This window comes from Ixodes scapularis, unplaced genomic scaffold (assembly GCF_016920785.2).
Source record: "Ixodes scapularis isolate PalLabHiFi unplaced genomic scaffold, ASM1692078v2 PGA_scaffold0__279_contigs__length_252992795, whole genome shotgun sequence".
In the NCBI taxonomy this organism is placed as follows: Eukaryota; Metazoa; Arthropoda; class Arachnida; order Ixodida; family Ixodidae; genus Ixodes; species Ixodes scapularis.
Genome location: NW_024609835.1, coordinates 59,083,513 through 59,103,314, shown reverse-complemented (window position 1 = coordinate 59,103,314; position 19,802 = coordinate 59,083,513). Strand labels below are relative to the sequence as shown.

Here is a 19,802-nt window from a genome sequence, read left to right as displayed (position 1 = left end):
GCGTTGCCCGCTGTCCTCGCCCACGGAGGAGCTGGCGCGCTGCCTGTAGAAATGCACTTCATGTAGGAATGCTTTTGCATTCCTACATCTAAGCAGTTCTACATGTCCTGTAATTATCTTTTTTTTAAATATATGTGAAAGTTGTGTTCTTGGCAGGAGCATTCAGCTATAGTATGTGAACATTGTAGCTAATTTTGTTCTAAAGATATAAAATTTGGAGGCGTGGAGATTGCCAACGTTTCACTACTGTACTTTTCACCGCCATCACTCACACCGAAGCATGCTCATAGTAATAATTTTTTTCTATTTATTTTGTGAGAGGTTTACACCATGTATTCAAAATATCAAAAATTGCAAAAAAAATATTTACCGTAAATACTTTGGAGATAATCGCAAAAAAATGGGGGATGGGCACTCTTCCAGTCATCAATTTTACATATAAATGTACTATGCATATTTTTTCGGATCTTACAAATTTGGTAATGGGCGCTTAATGTGGAATGGCTGGATTGTGGTATTTTACGGTATATAGAAAAATAGTTATAAAACATGTCAAGTAAACATGTTTTAGAGACATTCGCAAATTATTTTCCACAAAGTGCTTCATATAAAATGGCGCAAAATATATCAGTGAGCATCTTTAAATGCATTTTACAAATACACAAAAAATGTATGCTTATCCGTTATTGCAGTGTTACTAATGCAGAAACGCTGATGATTTTTCAAAAATGTGCCGAAATTGCAAGTCAATATTTAGAAAACTCCCATGTTTTATTTCTTTAAACTTTCCTTCATCGCTTGCAGTGACTATAACGTATGATGGCAAAACAGCAAGTAACATACAACCTCTCAAAGAGAAAAATGATTGCAAACCTTCACTCAAATTGAATTAGCTTCTCTCCGTTATAGCGGCTTTGCTGCGTGATGACTGCTCCTAAGAGAGATTTTCTAAACCGACAAGGAGGAGAGTATTTTATTTTAAGTCTTAATATTCTGTATACATGTTGTAAGGTGTTCATAAAATAGGTTGAAATATTATGACTATGTGAGATTGAGGAATGTGCAAACAAAGCACCATAGTGAAACCTTGGCAATCTTCATGCCTCAAGCTTCAAAATTTTATATCTCTACAAGAAAATTAGCTCCAATCTTCACCATGGCTTTCACATGTATCTTTTACATAAATGTAAAAAAAATATGACCCGGACCATCATAGTATGATTTGACATGGGAACACCTTAAAGGGGCACTGACACATCAAAATCATATTTTTTTTTATTATCCGAAACGGTTGAAAACGATGCCGGGACATTACCCTCAAAATTTGAAATTTGGGAATTCAGTATTTGTGAAGTAAAAAAACAATTTCCAAATGCCGAATTCGAAGTTCCCGCGCGATCGGCGCCGGTGCCTTGACGTCAAAAATTGCAGAGACCTGAGAGTCCACTTTCCTGTCACCACTCCCTGCTGTTGCCATGGCGACCCAAAGCGAGGAGGATAGGAGCGAGCGCCGGCTAGCGCCGGCGTTGCGGCGGACCGGTTTTGAGCGGTGTCGCCCACTGGTGTCGCCTGTTTTCCGTTGGAGGATACAAATCCAGGAGACGGCACCACAACGAACTCCCGATTTTTGGTATTTCAAAAAGAAGGGCCGTAGTGCGTTCGCAATTGCGTTAAAAAACATGTTTTAGGATTGCCGTCATTAAATGTTATAAAGATGCCGCCTACAAAGCTTCTAAATTTCCAGATTTTTGACGTCACCGATCAAAAGAAGCGAGGAGGCGAGAGGCGGGAAAATCAAACGCCAAAAATAAAAAGGCGCGCGTGCGCGCGGGAAAATTTTTTTTCGCGATGCGGTTTTTTTTGCGTGTTTATGGCTGCAACTTGCATCGTTTTAGACAATAAAAATAAATACGACCTTTGGGGTGTCAGTGCCCCTTTAAAGTTCCCTTTATGCATTGCGGCGGCGTACCCAAATTGGCTGGCAAAATCTGTATTTGCTTAAGGGGGTTTCAAGGCAACCATGGTAAGACCAAAAACATTGCCATTTATTGATCATCGAAAATGACGGGGCTCGTAAGATGGCACAGAATGATATATACAATCGAGATTGGTCCATGCTTCCTATACCCTTCAGAAACAGGCTTCCACTCTCATGCCTTGGTGGCAGAAAACAAGCAAAGAAGCGCAAACATCACTCGTAGGTTATTCTCCACTTTGTAGGCTGAACGCAGGTCTTCTGTCCATCTCCACAGAGCCTGTTGAATGTTGTCTCTGCATCAAACCCCAATATCTCCCTCTCCTCCTGAATTCGGAAAGAAAACGTGGACTCGTAGGTGCCCACAAAGTACCTGAAAGTTGAAGGTGTGCCACTGTTTACAAAATGAAGTAGTACTACGTGGTAAATGTGCAATAGTACTTGTGCTTCGTGTTGCCCATATTGTATGCCTCACTGTCGAGAGCATGCTCTTGCGCAACAATAGTCAGTGACAGAATGAGGACAACAGGCAGCCTCTCAAACACTAGGCCCCCACCACACACTCCATGCCTTCCAGCCTGCTTTTGCTCTGCGCTCAAGGTACACAAGAGATTGAAGTGTTGTCAAAAGTAGGAAGCTCGCACTGGAGGCGGGACAACTGAAGCCTCTCCCCGCCGTCCTCGCCCTGCCAGTGACCAGAGTACTCGGCCAAGCAACTCGCTCGCATGTATGCCTTTCAAAAAGAGGTGTACAATGGAATCTCGTTAATTTGAACCCGAAGAGGACCAGAACTTTGCTTGAATAATGCAGTTTCAATTACCGGGAGTTTCCTTCCTAGAAACACATACGACAGGACCTACATGTTAGTTTGAATTATCCGCGAGTTTAAATTAGGAGAGTTTGAATTAACGAGATTCCACTATAAAAGCTTTCAATTTAGTGTAAGTGGTCATTAATAAGAGGCTAGGAAGATGAAGGAAGGACACATGTGAAAGGTTGTGTCACATATGTTCATCCTTTTATGCTTATTGTTCCCTTTAATTATTTTGTAGAATAACTTCCCCAATTCGTGTGAGGTAAACGTTTATGTGAGCTGAAGCTAAAACATAACCTAAGATATGCTAAAGAAACTTAAAAGATTCTACCAAATAGTTCTGGCAAATTTTAATTTTCGTGATCATGTTTTTTTTTTTTTTTTGTGATTACTGTTTACATCTGTGACCTTTAGTTATTAAATTTGTATAGTACTTTTGTTTGTTTTGGACTCTGGCAGAGTGAATGAAAATTACTCCTATGCTTTCATTGTCCAGACAAACTATCTTTCATTTCTTTCCTACTACTGTAACACATAGCAGCCCAGGGCTAGTGGTCTGATTCAATAACGGCAACCCTTATATAAGGGATACCACTTATTACAACAATGTTTGCTTCCCAGATAATTTTGTGTCTGAAAAATGACAGGTTCTACATTAGCAGAAGATGGCCATCCTTGCTGCTTCAAGGTGGCACAGTTGTTTTCTTAAAAGTAAATAGTGGATGTCATATGGAACCAAATAAGTAGACATTACAACAGCGTGATGCACAGCACTCTGTCGTGTGCAGCTGACCTTGCATGTGCAGCTATCCACTGGTCAATAATGGCAAGACCTCCGTCCTTTAGTTTCTTCCTTGTTTCCAAGCTGGTCTCGTATCGAACAGCTCCCGGGATGTAGGACTTGAGTGTCTGAAATTCTACAACAAAATTAATTAGCTATTTTTTGGACGTGAAAAAACTGTCAATTTCGAGGCACTTACAAGCACAAACTCTGACACAATTATTCCTCTTGAATTTGCAGGCAGCATTTTCTTCTACTCTTCTTAACATGGACTATCCACCTACTCAGGCTTGCCACAGGTTAAACAAATGATCTGTAAGCTTCAGAGGTAGCAAAACAAAAAAGGAAGATATACTGCAGTGATATTGGACCTTTTTTTCAGTAAGCTGCTGCTGCGCATGGGTACACCCTCTCCCCTCGTGGCCTTCCTTCCCACTGTTGCCAATTTCCATCCCACACAACCAATATACTCAGCACCCGTCTTTGCGTGTATTTGGACTTTTTCAATTATTCCTTTTTGAGCATCGGTAGTAGAGGCTATAAGAACAAATTAAAACCAATTTGACAGCATGATGCCGACGCGTTCCGACAGGTGGAGGCATGTCGGGCTTCCCTTCGTTTGTAGTTCGCAGACAAACCCCTAGATGGTGCTCGTTACTCGAAAAAAAGTCCTTTGCAAGCGGGAGAGAAAGGTCATCTGGCTGTCCGCAGCCAACTTCTGTTTTGGCGTCTCTTTAACGGTGTGCTCGACGAACAAGCGTAGGAGCCCGCAGCAGCTCACCGTCTGCCGTCCCGTCGGTGGCCACGAAGACCTTGGTGAGCTTGAGTCTGTCGAGCAGTGCCTGTATCTGCTTGGCGGCCCAGCGAAGGTCTGGTACGTCCTTGGGCCGGCTGCTCAGGTAATCCTGCCGCCTGAGGTGGACCGCCAGAAAGGGGCCTCCCACCGCAGTGCCCCGCCTCATCTTTCTCCAGTCGGGCTCAAGCACCGTACCATCTCTTTCGTCCTCGGAGTCTAGAACGTCCCGGCGAAAGGCGTCTGCCAGCTCGCGGAGGTCTTTCGAAAAGCGCATGCTGCGCCTTATCTGAAAAGGTGCCAGAGCAAAGTTGTTTTGACCCGATACTAAAGACGGTACGGGTGACAGCAAAAGTGATGCAGTAGCAAATTTGTGAGGTTTACCAAGATGTACAAAGTATAGCAAATAGCAATCTAGTGACACAGATTATGTCATGCTCCATCTCAGTATCCACATCCTTCGAATTTTACACTATTCGCGAGGGCTTGGACCGATTAGTCGCATATTTCACCTATTACCTAAAATTTTCAGCATCAGAATTAATACTTAGACACTTAAAGGGGCACTAAAGAGGATTCTGCGATCGTCGGTTCTTGGTCACAACTGATTCTTTGGGTCCTAAGCATCCAAAAGTTACAATCATGTGATGCCGATTTTCCTATTAAAAGTGTGATGAAGTTTGGGGACACACCATTTTCTGAGCCGATCCTTCCGCTCAGGAACGGTGGGGCATACCCCAGCAGCGCTGTCAGCCCGGTGACAATCGGCACTTGTAGGCTAATCACAAGCCGCCTCTCTGCGAGAGGCGGCTTGCGATTGGCCGATGAGCGCCCATCGTCGTTGCGTCGACACCGCTGCCTTTTCTGAGCAGAAATATCCACTCAGAAAGGGATGTGTCCCAACCTTTCATAACCTTTTTATTTTTAATAGAGAAATCGGAGTCATGTAATATTAAGTTTTGGATTCTTAGGATGCTTAGGGCCCGTAGAATCAGTTATGACCAAGAACAGACGATCGCAGAATCCTCTTCAGTGCCCCTTTAAGCCTCAATTACACTCAAACTCTGCTCAGCCATGAGGGTGCCACATTTGTGGGAAGGCTGGCAATATGGACACAAAACAATGAAAATGGGATCTCCTTTTCTTTGTAACTGAATAGGCAGTATTACCGAATAAACCAGACCCATAAAAGGTTAACAACAGGTGAGAAAAGAACTATGTTAAGTAACACATTTCCACAATAGGACTATCCAAAGTGAAAGTGTCATTTATTAAATAATATTCATACCCAGGATAACATATAATTCTAAATCGTGGAATTTTATTGATCTGTAAACACTGAGAAGAGTGATAAGTGCAGGAGCCAAGAGACAGAAAGTAATGATGAAGCCCTAGTATTTGTTCTGTCTCTGCTTCAAAATTACCAAGCAAGCTGATAAAACTATTTGTTTACTGTTGCCTCCATGATGATAAAAAAAAGAAAAAGCATTAAAAATTAAAAGCAGAATTCCAATGGGGGCAGTTTACCTCCCAGTAAACTGCATCTCCAAAAACATCATGTAGAATAACTTCTGCACGATCTAGCATAATGGCACTGGAAAAGAAAGGATCACATTTGGCAGTCTTCACTTTAGCGATGAAAGGACACATCCTGATTTCCATGCAGTACTAAGGGTAACTTTTTCAGAATTTTACCCAGACTATGAAACAGAGCATGAAACATTGCATGCAAGTATTGAAATTAAGTATCCAAGAAACAAAACAACATGAACAAGCTTCACGCTCAGATCCGAAATTGGGCCGACAATGGCTGCATTCTGCCATTTTGGTCGGACGACGAGCGGCTGAAGCAACAAACACTCGTCTCTTTGGTTTGATGATGGCTTACTCGTCTTTCTCACTCTCGGAAGTTGCATGCCATTTGAAGTTTCGGCAAGTCTTACTCATACTCAGCTATGCTAATCTGCGAAAGACAGTAGCTGCAGACATAATGTTTGCAAAAAGCAAGCTCCGATTGAAACCACTCGTGCCAAATTAAAACGGCAATTTGGGCCAGTTGGTTCACGACCACCTAAAAAGGAGCTGAAAGGTACACAAGGACAAATAGACGATATGAGCACCATGTAACGTACATTTTCTTGGCCTTGCACATTTTTGGCACTTGTTTTAGGCACTTATACTATCCTATCATCCAGAAGACAGCCAGCATTACAAAAACAGATTACGGTAGCCCGTCTTTAGCCTAGATCGATTGAAAATAGTATAAAAAGAAAAAATTGTCACGAACGTGTCGTTGAGGTGCTTTAAAAGCAACGGTTTCAGGGTAGACCCTGTTCCCTGGACGGACAGGCAAGTGAACTGTTTGGCCAGTGTGTTGCGGTAACCCCAGAACCATCCACTGAACCCCTCTGGAGCCTCCTTGAAGTAATCCGTTTCGTCCTGGCACGAGTCTTCTTCATACTTTTCTTCCCACGTGCTCGACGTGAATGTACGCGGGTGGTGCTGCAGATAGTAGACCTTGTCAATCGACGGCCCAACATCTGGAAGCAAGCATGACAATCCGTCGCCATTATGGACGAACAAAACAAACAATTAGATGCAGGCTCTCACTTAACAACTAATTGATTGGTACAGATCTAAGAGGTGTCACACTCCGCTCGAGAAGGCAAGGAGGAGGGAGAAAAGAATTAGAAAGGAGGAAAGAAGGGAAGAGAGGAGGATTAGAGTGATACCGAATTAGAGAGGAGGAAATGAGGAAGAGAAGGATTAGAGCGACAGGAGGGGGTTGGATGATCCCAAATTTCAGCTTGTACCCGATATCACTTTACTGCGGCGATTGGTTAGTAGCAGACGATACATTCTTCTTATTTTTTTCATTTTTTGGTTTGTTAGAAGACGATTTGCGGTGTTTTCGCGTTTTGTTTTTGTTTATGAATGACATTTTGAAGCATACGACCCATTGCAAGCAATATCTCCATGTGTGTTTCACAAACACCAAAAACAGTGCCAATAACGAAGACTGAGAGAAAAACAAAAACAGATGCAAACAAACACGTAGCCAGCGGGCGAGTCAGGGACAATGGGACACGAGTGACGCCCGTCCCCCAAAACAAGCAACATTTCCACATTGTCCCTCTTTTTTTTTCTTTTTTTATAAATTTTTGGAATAGTTTTTTTTTACTTTTCTCTTCGACCCCCTCCTCTCCCTCCTCCTTTCCTCCTCTTCGAGCGGAATGCGACGCCTTTTAGATCTCTACCAACTAATTATTAAAGGTGTATACTGACAAATCAGAGAAGCAGAGCTTTCAACCCCCAGAACTTGCCACCATTTATAAAAGAGCTCAGAGCAGAAACCCATTTTGGTTTGTGGCTATAAAAAGAAATCTTTTTTTTTTGTTTACCATTTAGATACTGTTTTCCAAAACTTGTGACTCAGTTACAAAAAAAAAAAGAAACACAAAACATGTCATGAAATTTGTGGCTTTCACAAAAAGGATAATTATTTGGAAGCACTATCAAAATGTAGCCAGTAACCTAGAGCAATAGCAAGTTTGGTAAACTTGCAAGTGTGGATGCTCGCTCAGTATTTTATGTTTTTCCAGTCAATTTCTTTCCGGGGCTCCAAAGATTCGTGCTTGAACGGCCATCTGAGGTGCCAACCAACCTATGCGGAGTGCAAGTTTGTCTGCTTCTTTTGTAGGGGTTCTGGTGACATCACAACACCGAGCTCTGATTGAAAGATAGTGGGTAGACCCCAAGGGTGCTTGCTTTGAAGTCTACCCACAATCCTTCGATCAGAGCCAATCACACCTTAGCATTCTGACGTCACCACTACCCATGCAAAAGAAGCATGCGAACTTGCACTCTGCATACCAACCCTTTTGACCTTGTTTAACCCTTTGACGGTCGTCGCTGTACATGTATGGCGGTGATTACACAATTTGAAAGTATACGCCTTAACGCAAAACTGTGCACACTGCGAGAGGTGTTGTTATTTGCTATGTCTGTGGCGAACTATAAACGTTATATTCAGACAGTGTTTTGCCTTGCTGGGGCTATTTATAGTTTTGAAATTAAACGCTCCGCGCACATGATACGCACAAGAGATGGGCACATGTCGGCTACTCCAGCGGTACGGGCAATTGGAGTGCCAGCTCTTCCAACTCAGACTTTTAACATTTATCAAAATTTAATTCAGAGGATGAGAGCTTATTATCCGAAGGAGAAGCTCAGTACGGTACCTCCGGTTCGGAATCTAAAACTGCCGGAATGTCGCAGAAGCGAACGCACTAAAATGAAACCGAATGGAAGAAAAGTGACAATTTTTTTACGTCAATACGTCCATTTGATGCTTCTAAACATTAAACGGCTCACAAGCATTTTATGTCCTCCCGCTAAGTAATTAAAGAAAATCCTGCACATTGATAATTCTCTTTACTATTCCTCTGAAAGCAAAACCCGACCACTGGGAGACATCTTCCAGGGGAGAAAAACTTGACCGTCAAGGGACATCGGCCATTAGCTCCTCCCGAGAGTCCATTTGTGTTTAGTTTCTTTCGCTGAGAAACCTCAGACTTAAAAGGTGGATGCATCGAGGACGACAATCAGGCACACAAAAAGCAAGCAAGCCTTAAGTCACCCTTAAGGTAGTCTTCAAACTCTATCACGGGTACATAGGCAGCCAAGCTTTCGACGTCAAAGAACTCCTTCCACGGGATCTTGGCCTGAAAGCCGAAGTCCTTAGTCCGCCAGTGGTACAGGGGGCCCCACGGCGGCAGGACAAGCACCCACTCTGCCGTCTTGGAGCCTTCGTTGAGCTGATGCACCAGCCGAGCCACTCGCATGTACACGTCCCTCCTCAGGTTGAACCCTTCTCCGGCGTTGACATCGTACAAGACATACTTCCTGGAAACAAGTAATGCGGTCTTTCAACAATAACTTCCTGCACGTGCGTTTGTGCTGTGAAAGAACCTCACAGAGCTTCATTCGGAAAGTGCAAGACAAGTCAGGCTCGTCAAAGTACCAAGGCGAGCATTTCTCAGTAACTTCAATAAATCCAATGTTTTGTTGTTGTTGTTTTTTTTGCTTGTTTGCGTTTTCCTGCACAATGTATGTTTATACAGAGGCGTAAATGGCTCACGGGTATTCGTTTAAAAACATATTCGGTAGTCACACTACTAGACTCGAAAGGGTCAAAAGCGCAACATAGCCCCCCTTTGTTGAGATTAACCGTGATCGTGTTTTATTTATGACTAGGTAAAAGGCTACAACATGCAGCACCAAGAAACTCGTTTATGAATGACAACAGAGCAGAGACTGTAATAAACAGTTTCGATCTCGTCGGATCGGGCGCACAACAAAACTCACTTGGGCAGAAGAGGAGACTTTCTTGACACGGGACATGAGCTTTCCGGCGAAGCCCCCTCGTCATGACAAGTATCTGCGGACTCGGCAAATGTGCATGAGATTATCAAATAATGTAGAGCTAAAAGTAAACTGACCCAGTGTACTAGCATATTAACAAGGCTATCACACAAATTTCAAACAAACCACCCTACCACATGCCGTCCGATAACATCATTAAATTTCAGCCACAGACAGCTCTCACGTGACGTCAAACATGACACAAACTTTTCACATTTTGTTGGTTTATGATATAATTTCTTATACTTAAGTACAGCTTCAAATATAAAAAATATACAAGTTTTTACGAGGTTTTGTTTAGATTAAACAAAGATATCTCGTGTATATTTTTAAATTATTGAAACATCGGTGGCGCCGTTGTAGGATTGTTTTCGCAAAAACCACAAAACCTATGACAGTGTGAATGTTAACGGAAATAACAAAAATGGCCGGAGACAAACAGAACGTGCTGTCAATCTCTATGCTGGATATTGGTGCGCTAGCCCAATTAAAGCAGCACATAGAACAGGTAACATTAACATTTTCTTTATTGATGCAGTTGCTTGAGCCGAACTTACTATAATTAAAACGTTTACGCCTTGGTCACTGACCCCAGCTAGATAACCTCCCTCATATCAAGTTGGGTTTGGGCCCTATTCTTAGAAATTAACCTACTTCAATCATTGAAAAGTAAGAAAGCGAAGGTGTAAGGTGGAACAATTAATATATCGGTCAGAATCGTGCAGCAATTGAAGTTGCTTCAGTTTCGACCCTTACCAAAAAAGGAAGACCACTCCTACTCAACCTACGCAACAGGCTTTACCCCGAGCTTGGAATAGTTCCCAGGCCCATGAAATAATAATTCTCAGGCTAATTTAAACGTAATATTTTGTTATTTCTAGGAATTGGACCTTTTCAGCACGTCATTGCAGCAGTTGAAGGGTGTGCAAGCAAAATTCCAGGAGTCCGAGAGCTCACTGGAAAAGCTGAGGCCGTCGAATGAAGGAAAAGAAATACTTGTTCCGTTGACAAGCTCCGTATCCTAACCATGCTTCTTGAATCATGACTTTGTCTGCGGGTGGTCGTCGTGCGGGTGAATTGTACCGCTAATTGAGCGGGATTGATACCTGAAAGAGGTCTGGTGTTGCCCGAGCATTTGGCCTTAATCCCTCCGATTGCAGATGTATGTTCCAGGCAAGCTTGCGGATGTGAACAAGGTAACGGTCGACATCGGGACTGGTTATTACGTTGAAAAGGTAGGTGTAATTGCGTCGTATTCTTATTTTAGGGCAAAGGGAGTATGCAGGCCTACGGTGAGATGGCTCAAAGCCCAGAGAGGGGACTGGTTATTACGTTGAAAAGGTAGGTGTAATTGCGTCGTATTCTTATTTTTAGTTAGAGGCAAAGGGAGTATGCAGGCCTACTGTGAGATGGCTCAAAGCCCAGAGAGTTGGGGAACCATTTTACTTCCAGGAAAGGACTTCCAGGAAATGAAATAAATGGCATATGCTTTGATCTAGGAGAAGATCGGAAAAGCAAAGTGAAATGGACAAGGGAAATTAACCGAAATGATAGAAATGCAGCCAAGACGTTTTGGGAGCACATAGTTTACAAGATAGGACACAGGTCTGTCGCCACTCGTTAGCTACTGGTGATGGGATACAGAAGGGAAGGAGGTGTGCCAATATATTAGGAGCATAATTGAGGAAATGTTTTTAGATCTTGAGCAGGGGTGGCCAGGCTGACCCGGCCTAAGAGCCGCAAACAAAAGCCCGAGACTTCCAAGAGTCGCGAAGGGGGGGGGGGGGAGGCTAATTTTTGTTGAGAGCAATATACGAAACTCGAACTACTTTCAATCTATCCAAGTCAAAAGCAGTCGAACTGTACATAAGGCACAAGACTACCAAACTGAAACCTGTGTTTCTATTTAAAACGCGTTCCATTTCTCTTTTTGGGTGCATTGTGTGACCGGGAGGGAGGCGTGAAAGTGTGTGGAGGGGAAAGGGGGAGGGAGCCGGGAGCCGCACTCTAACACGCAAACAGCCGCAGCTTGGCCGCCTCTGATCTAGAGCATCCAAAAATCACTAAAAGAATAGCTTGTAGTGATAGTCAACCAGACCTTAGTGCAGTTTATTTATTTATTTATTTATATACCTTAAGGACCCCCATAGGGGTTATTACATAAGGGGTGGCATACAATAAACATCAACAGAAGGGTACAAATGTCACAAAAGCAAATTATGCATATAAAATAAAACAAAAAACCGTAAAAAAAATCAGTATGCAAACAAAAAAATATATATATATATATATATACCTAGAACGCGATTGCACGTATTCTTTAAATTCTAATGAGCCATGAGTAGTTACAATGTTCTGGGAGAGCCCGTTCCAATCAGAGGCTGTACATGAAAAAAAATGAGTTCTGTAATGTGGTGGTTCTTGCCTTTGGTCGCTGTATATCGAGATTGTGACCCGTGCGACGGTTGCGGCGTACAGAAAGAACGATGTATAATAATCGGAGGCACGGGCTGTAAAAAAATTTGTGAAAAAGAGATAACCTAGCTAAACGGCGGCGTTCAGAGAGGAGGGAGAGGTTGGCACGGGTTCGAAGAGATGTGACGCTAGTAAAAGAAGAAAAATCTGAGTAAATAAAACGTAATGCTCGACGCTGAACTGATTCAATGTTATTGATGAGGTAGGCTTGGCGCGGATCCCAGATAGATGCGTATTCCAGTTTAGGGCGGATAAGGGATGAGTAGGCAAGTTGTTTTATGTGAGGAGGGGCCAGTTTCAAGTTGCGCCTCAAAAAACCTAGAGAGCGATTAGCAGAGGATGTGGTGTGACTGGTATAAGTAGCCCAGGAAAGATCGGATGTAAGATGAACTCGGAGATACTTGTAAGAATTAGTTCTTTTCCAAAGGAACGCTGTTAAGGGAGTAGGAAAAGATAGAGGGTTTAGAGCGACGTGTAAAAGACACAAGCTTGCACTTATGGACGTTGAGACACATCTGCCATGTATTGCACCATTCTTGGATGCGGTTGAGGTCATCTTGGATGAGTAGGTGGTCTGATGGGTTAGTCACTTGGCGATAGATGACACAGTTGTCAGCGAAAAGACGAACATGCGATGTTATGGATATAGGCATGTCATTAATGTAAATTAAAAATAGAAGGGGTCCGAGGACCGATCCTTGAGGAACGCCGGAAATGACTGGAGCAAAAGAAGATGATGACTGGTTAGCGGTAACAAGTTGCTGTCTGTTAGTTAAAAAGTTAATGATCCAGTTCAGAATCGAGGAAGCTAAGTTGAGTTTAGAAAGCTTTTATATGAGTCGTCTATGAGGAACCTTATCAAATGCTTTGGCAAAGTTCAGGAAGATAGCGTCAGTCTGAATGTTTGAATCAAGGTTAACATGTATGTCATGAGTAAACAAGCAAGTTGAGTTTCGCATGAAAAATCTTTTCAAAAGCCGTGCTGGGATGGGTTGATGAAACAGTTGTCTGACAGAAATTGAATGATGTTAGTGTAGATGATATGCTCCATTAGTTTGCATGATACGCTTGTTAGGGAGATGGGTCGATAGTTAAATGGGGAGTATTTGTCACCATTTTTGAAAATCGGGACAATCTTTGCCACTTTCCAGTCATCAGGCAGAAGACTACTTGAAAGAGATTGCGAAAATATTTTAGCTAATATCACGCTGACCAAGTCTTTTGTGTTTTTTAGAATTTTTGCATTTACGTTATCCATGCCTGCTGATGAAGAGATTTTAAGGTTGCCAATGAGTTTAGCGATGCCTGCGGGTTCAAACACAAAACCAGACATGGTTGTAAGAATAGCGGGAAGAGGAGAAAAAAGGGCTTCGCTATTTTCTTGCGTAAATATGGAACAAAAAGCATCATTCAGTAATCCGACACATTTGTTATCCTGAACCAATGTGTCACCGTTATTTGTAAGTGTGATTGTAGTATCTGATTTAGGGTTAATAACTTTCCAGAACTTTTTAGGATCATTTTTGAGCATACACGCAAGATCGATGTTATAAAATGATTGTTTTTGCTTCTTAATTTCAACTCTGTACTGCCTATCGACGGAATAAAATTTGTCCCAGCTTAAGCTGCACCCAGTGGACTTAGCCATTCGAAACAGTCTCTTCTTTTCTGGATTTAGGCGTTTTAAAGAACAGTTAAACCAATGAGCAGACAAATTTTCACAAAAAGTGACAGTTGGAATGAACATGGCCGCAAGTTCTTGCAGTTTTTGTTTGAAAAGAAACCAATTATCAGAAACAGAGCGAACATCAAAGTCAACCAGAAAGGAAAATAAAAATTTTTCTAGTTCAGCATTTATACTTTGGTAATCCCCTTTATCGTATAGTGGTACGGTTTTAAGTCGCTTGGATTTAGACTGAAGATACAAAGAAAAAGTACAGTGAATTACTTTATGGTCACTTATTTCGTGTAAGTAGTTGATCGATTTCAAAGTCTCAGGCTTTGAACAAAGAATGAGGTCAAGAATATTAGAAGAATGGGAAGTTGATCGCGTGGGTTCAGTTATAACTTGCAAAAGATTGAAATTAAAGCAGAAATTAATGAATTCCGTTGCTTCACTCTTATCAAGGGGAGTTGAAACAGCTAGGGCCAACCAGTTTATTGAGGGGTAGTTAAAATCACCGAAAAGCAGAATGCTGGACAGGGGATGTCTGAGGCACAAAACATTGAGTGCATCATTCAGATGAATAAGAAAAGTTGGATCCTTGTGAGGTGCTCGGTAGCATACACCAATAAGAAATGTAGCATGCACAAATAACACCAAAAGAATGGAAGAGCCGAAAGCAGGATGTCAGCAGAAACATCAACTGGACCAGATAGCATACCAATGAGGCTTGTGAAATTTCTTGGCTAATGAACTAAATTTATGCTGCAACAAACAATAGAAAAAAATTTTGTTGGGAGAGAGGTATCTGAGGCTTCGCAGCAAAGCAGGATGAGGCTGCTGTACAAAGGTAAAGCTGACAGGGACAGCATCAAATCCTACAACCTCATAATGGTAACACCTGTCCTATACAGACCAGCAATGCAGGTGGTGAAGGGTAGAGTGGAAGAATGGCCAGAAACAGAAGAAATGTTAGAACTCCAGAATGGTTTTCACAAAGATAGGAGACTAGGAGATAATTTGTAGGGGGTCACGCAATGTATAGAAATAGCGCAGACAAGCCAACCGTTATGGATGGCATTCTTAGACGTACAGGGAGCATATAATAACGTAAATCAGAAAATTTTGTGGACAGCTAAAGGGACCAGGTTGGAATATGAAATTGTTGAGGTTTTTGCAGGAAGTGTACATGGGCAATACAGTAACTTTAGCACGGGAGGCTGAAACTACAGAGCCAGCAACAATGAGGTGTGGGCTCGGGTAGGGCTGCCCCTGTTGCTTATACTTTGCATAATATACTTAAAAAGAATTGAGCAAAATGTATACTTAAGAAAAACGGAGAAAAGACTAGAGGAAAGTGAATTGGGCCTCAATATATTGTGCATGGAGGGAACACAGTGAGGCAGGAATTGCCAAGACTAATGTACAGAAATGATATTGTACTCTTAGCAGATAACTGAGAAGAGTTGCAGAAATTAATTGTAATCTGTGGCGTGGAAGGGGACGTTCTTGGATTTAAATTCAGCCAAATGAAATCTAGAATTATGTTTTTCAGCGGCATCAAGGGGCATTCTTTAAAGGTGCAGAACATAGAGATAGATATGGTGGGCAAGTACAAATATCTGGGAGTGATTACCCATTTGAAAGTTCCCGCCTAAATGCGAAACTGCGTGCACTGCGGGAGGTGTTGCTATTTGTTATACCTTTGGCTAACTATAAGCATTTGTATTCACACGATGTTCCGCTTTGCTGAGCTATTTATAGCTTTCAAATTAGACGCTCCACACACATGCTTCTCACTTTGCATACCAGCTGCTCTGGCGGTAGTGCCAATGGGAGCACTGGCTCTTCCGATTCAGGCTTCCAACACTTCTAGGAATTTAATTCAGAAGACGAGCTCATCATCCGACGGAGAAGCTTTGTAAAGTACCTCCGGTCAGGAATCTAAAGCCGCTGGAATGTTTAGAATGGAAGAAATAAGACAACTTTCCGCCTTCAATATTTTCATTTACTTATTCTAAGCCTAAACAGCTTGCGAGAACAGCTTGCGAGAAATTTACGTGCTCCCACTAGATGATAATAAAAGAAAAGAACTGTTCACTGACTTTTTTTTTAACTATTTGTTTGGAAACAAAACATGACCACTGGGAAACCTCTTTTGGGGGAAAAAAAAACTCTACCGTCAGTGGGTTTAAGGAGGACAATCCCTTGGCAATATATATTTCATTCAGTCAGGCTTACTGGGGGCAGGGTGTTATAGTAGTAAAATAGGGAGAGAAAGGGAGTCCCACAGACAACAGTGACTTGTGGAACTACAGATGCGCTGCCGGAAAATTGTGATTATGTCATCATGACGATCTCGCGAGGTAAAAACGACTTACCTGGTTCCCACTGCCAATACGTCTGTGTGGAGCATCTCTGAGGTTTCAAACTGTTCTTTTCATTTCTGTATATTTTGCATCTCTATTGGATGTAAGAATTAATAAGGTAGGTTTGAAAATTGAACGATTATCGTCCCAAATGTGGGTTACTTGCATCTACATTTGGCTATTGCTTGGACCTGGGTTCATTGGATACACTCGAAGCATTTTAAGCAGTCTGCATTCTCTTCATCGCAAATCACTCCAGTGAGGCCTGCGGTTTCTGTAATGCACTGGCGAGACTCATTACTTCATTATAGGTAAATCTCTCAGTGGCCTTCCGTAGCGAACATGCACTTCAAGCAAACATAATACTCTGGCCAGGTAAGAGCTTATTTGGCCAGACCCCAAACAAATAGCCTGCATTAGTCAGATGCTTTCCTTGCTACATGCAGTGAATGGGAAGGTGATACAGGTGCTTGTTTTTTGTAGGCTTGCATTGTAACCACAGGTCATTAATATTATTGTCATCAACAAGAATGAACTCAAAACTCAGAGCAATGTCACCACAAACACTGCTAAAAATTATGGGCTGCATTAGCCCCTGTGCCAAATCGGGCAGACAACTGTCCAGTTTCTGAAACTAAAGTACTATGGTTTTTGTATGGTTGCAAATGTTAAGTGTGGTTTATTTCTAACCAAAAATAGCAAAAAATGCTTGTAACAAAACTGTTCTTATTTTAGGACATCTCTGCGTCGAAAGACTACTTCAAGAGGAGGGTGAAGTATGTCACTGAGCAAATGGAGAAGATACAGAAGGTTGCCCAAGAGAAAGTGGCACTGAGGGAAGGTTGGTAACAGTTGCCTTATTCAGCAGCATTGTGTCGTTCCCGGATGGTCACCCTTTTCTTTCTTTTTTATAGCAATAGTTGAAACAATGGACAAGAAACTTCAAGCAACATTTGTAGCCCAGCAAGCAGCTGCAGCATCCAAGAGCTGAATGAATCATCTTGAAGTTGACGTATGCCATGTTTAACTTATGCAGCATGTAATCTACAAGAAACTGGTCTCATAAAAAAATTTTCTTTTACATGTGCAACTAATCTGCTTTCAGTACATATCTCTCTATGAAGCTGTTCCGATTATTGAAGTGCTGTACAAACATACAGGAGGTAGTTCATTTTAAACTCTTGTGAAATAAACGGTTGTACTTAACAAAAACTTATTGAGCTCTACTGCTATGCACAGGTTGAGGCCATCTGCTGCATTCTTTTGATACCAACAGCCTCGTCATGCTTGGAATACACCCCGCAACGCTTAAGAGCCCAGGCCGACATTGCATAAATGAGCACCTAGTGGCCTCAAGTAATGCTGTTGTGCTTTTGTTTAGCCATAGATTTCCCTGGTCATATGCCATTTACTTTGTGCTCCCAAAGGTCATTGTGTGTACACTACTGGAACAGAACACAGGATGGCTAGAGGCACAAGTACAGCTTTGGAAGCTGCCTAGCATGCTGAATCTTGCCTTCCACAGCATTGGCTTTGCACATTTAGCCTTTGCTGGGCTCCAAGCTAAAGTGGAGCATAGCAATCCTCTTTATCCAGCAAACCTTGTAGCAGCAAAAGCTACCATCGTGGGCCTCAGTTTAACATGCCATGAGTTTGTGTATCACAACTGCACGAGTGTGTTAAGGCCCTAGGCCAGCAGTCTCGCTGCACTGCCTAAATTTCTCATCCTCAGTATAAATCTGCTTCGCTAAACCTCAATGGCAGACTGACCAGGGTGCCTTAATTTTCTTAGGGCGATGCTGCTCTTTATAGAAGTGTACTCAATGACGTCGGCATGCATTCGCGAGGAAATACGAAGAATTTGCAGGAAACAGCCTAGCAGTCAATGTGTATGGGAGAGAATTTCACATGCTCCAAGGCAAGAAGAAACTATACTTCGTTTCAGCTTCGGTCCAGACGCAGCCAAAGCTACAAGCGCGAGCTCTGGGCTTTCAGCATCCCTGCCAAGCATGCGCGCTCGTGCAGTGCAAGCACTGTTCTGGGCCACATGCTCGCGCTTGTAGCACCGGCTGCGTCTGGACCGAAGCTGAAACGAAGTATAGTACCACGACAGAAAATGGTTGATTATCATACAAATGTGCATACAAAGGCACCCTAAAACAGTGGTGCCCGGAACGAGTTTCCAACTGGAGTGTTTAGCGTCTTATTCAGCCTACACATCGAAAGGTAGTCCCCAAGTGCAGCAGCGAAGGACGTTGCAAAACCCGAAGTGTTATAAGCCGTCGGATGTTGTGATGCTGACTGTTGGCTGCACAAGCTCTGGCAAAAAGTATGAGTGAATGCAAGTGTGGCCGTCGTTGCAACTCCTAGCTGCCGCTGGAGGACCTGCAGCAGAACAGGCATCTGCCACACGCACCACCACTGCTGCAACGCCACCAGGGTTGTGGCCGGTAATGCGACACCTCTGCGACGACGTCGAGCAGAGATCGGGAGCCACATTTTAGGACGCAGTAAGCGCACCAGTCATAGATGTGTTCCGGGAACCAAACTAAATCTGACCTTGCGCCATGAAAACAGACGCCCAAATTGCCTTTTTTTTTTTAAGGCAAAAGCTTTGTATTTTTTTTTTAGTTGAAAAGGTGGTGGCGTTGTGCCCAAAAGATGGTTGCACCAATGTCATCAAGCACGCGCCGCTCAAGACCAAAGCGGACATGCCTTAGAAATAAAACGCAAAGAAAAGCACAGCAACGCAGTTGCTTCGTCGTGGAAGCCGGTGGGAACACTCGAGGTTAAAGCGGACGCACCTCAGAAATAAAACAAAGAAAAGCACAGCAATGCAGATGCTTCGTCACGGAAGCCGTGGAGTCTGCGGTGTCGCCGCCCCTGCGCAGTGGGGGAGCATAATGTCACCGCTGGAGCGCCGTGTCAAAAAAGACGACTTGGCGCACTACTTGTAGGAATGCTTTCGCATTCCTACATGTAAGCAGTCTTGCATGTCTTTGGCACGTTTTTTTTGTCTGCTACACGAATTAATGGTGCAAGCACCCATGAAACTTCACCATCTCTAATCTTGCGCCTTCTGCTCTTCTCTCTACATTCTTATTATTAGCCGCTATGCTATGCAGGGCAACTGTAATCTAGTGCAAGACCTTCACTAAGCCAGTTCAATTTTTGGGTGCCCAATGACTTCTACTGCCTGGAATAACTGATGCATAGGCACAGAATACGGGGGGGGCAGGGGCTTGTCGGGCTCCACCCCCCGCCTCTTTCCCAGTAAATTGATAACTTCCCTCTGCCTATGGACTGATGGCAGTAGACCCTTTGACAAATTATTCGAGCACCAAGTGCTTGCTGGGAATGTAGGTACATGTGCTGCACATACTCGCCTTATCTGTTAAATACATTCAAAGTAAATGACTAAAATAAAGCAAAGTGCCATTTGTTTTAGAACAGTTGCTGCTGCAGACAACACCAGCAGATTAATTGTATTTATAAGTACAATTGCAGC

The 19,802-nt window shown here is 42.9% G+C and overlaps 2 protein-coding genes across 2 annotated transcripts; one reads left to right on the top strand and one right to left on the bottom strand.

Moving 5' to 3' along the window:
- Nucleotides 1-2,024: 2,024 nt before the first annotated feature.
- On the bottom strand, nucleotides 2,025-9,985 carry LOC8039950 (GDP-fucose protein O-fucosyltransferase 2). Its single transcript, XM_029978668.3, has 7 exons — nucleotides 9,731-9,985; nucleotides 9,003-9,268; nucleotides 6,651-6,903; nucleotides 5,891-5,957; nucleotides 4,352-4,652; nucleotides 3,583-3,706; nucleotides 2,025-2,348 (listed from the first exon to the last, which is right to left on the bottom strand). Exons 1-7 carry the CDS (start codon nucleotides 9,877-9,879, stop codon nucleotides 2,192-2,194), a joined length of 1,317 nt encoding a protein of 438 aa, XP_029834528.2. The 5' UTR covers nucleotides 9,880-9,985; the 3' UTR covers nucleotides 2,025-2,191.
- Nucleotides 9,986-10,158: 173 nt separating this feature from the next.
- On the top strand, nucleotides 10,159-17,385 carry LOC8039941 (prefoldin subunit 5). The gene is made up of 5 exons (XM_029978670.3): nucleotides 10,159-10,295; nucleotides 10,669-10,803; nucleotides 10,948-11,022; nucleotides 17,030-17,135; nucleotides 17,209-17,385. The coding sequence occupies exons 1-5, from the start codon at nucleotides 10,191-10,193 to the stop codon at nucleotides 17,283-17,285; spliced, it is 498 nt and encodes a 165-aa protein (XP_029834530.2). The 5' UTR covers nucleotides 10,159-10,190; the 3' UTR covers nucleotides 17,286-17,385.
- Nucleotides 17,386-19,802: the final 2,417 nt, after the last annotated feature.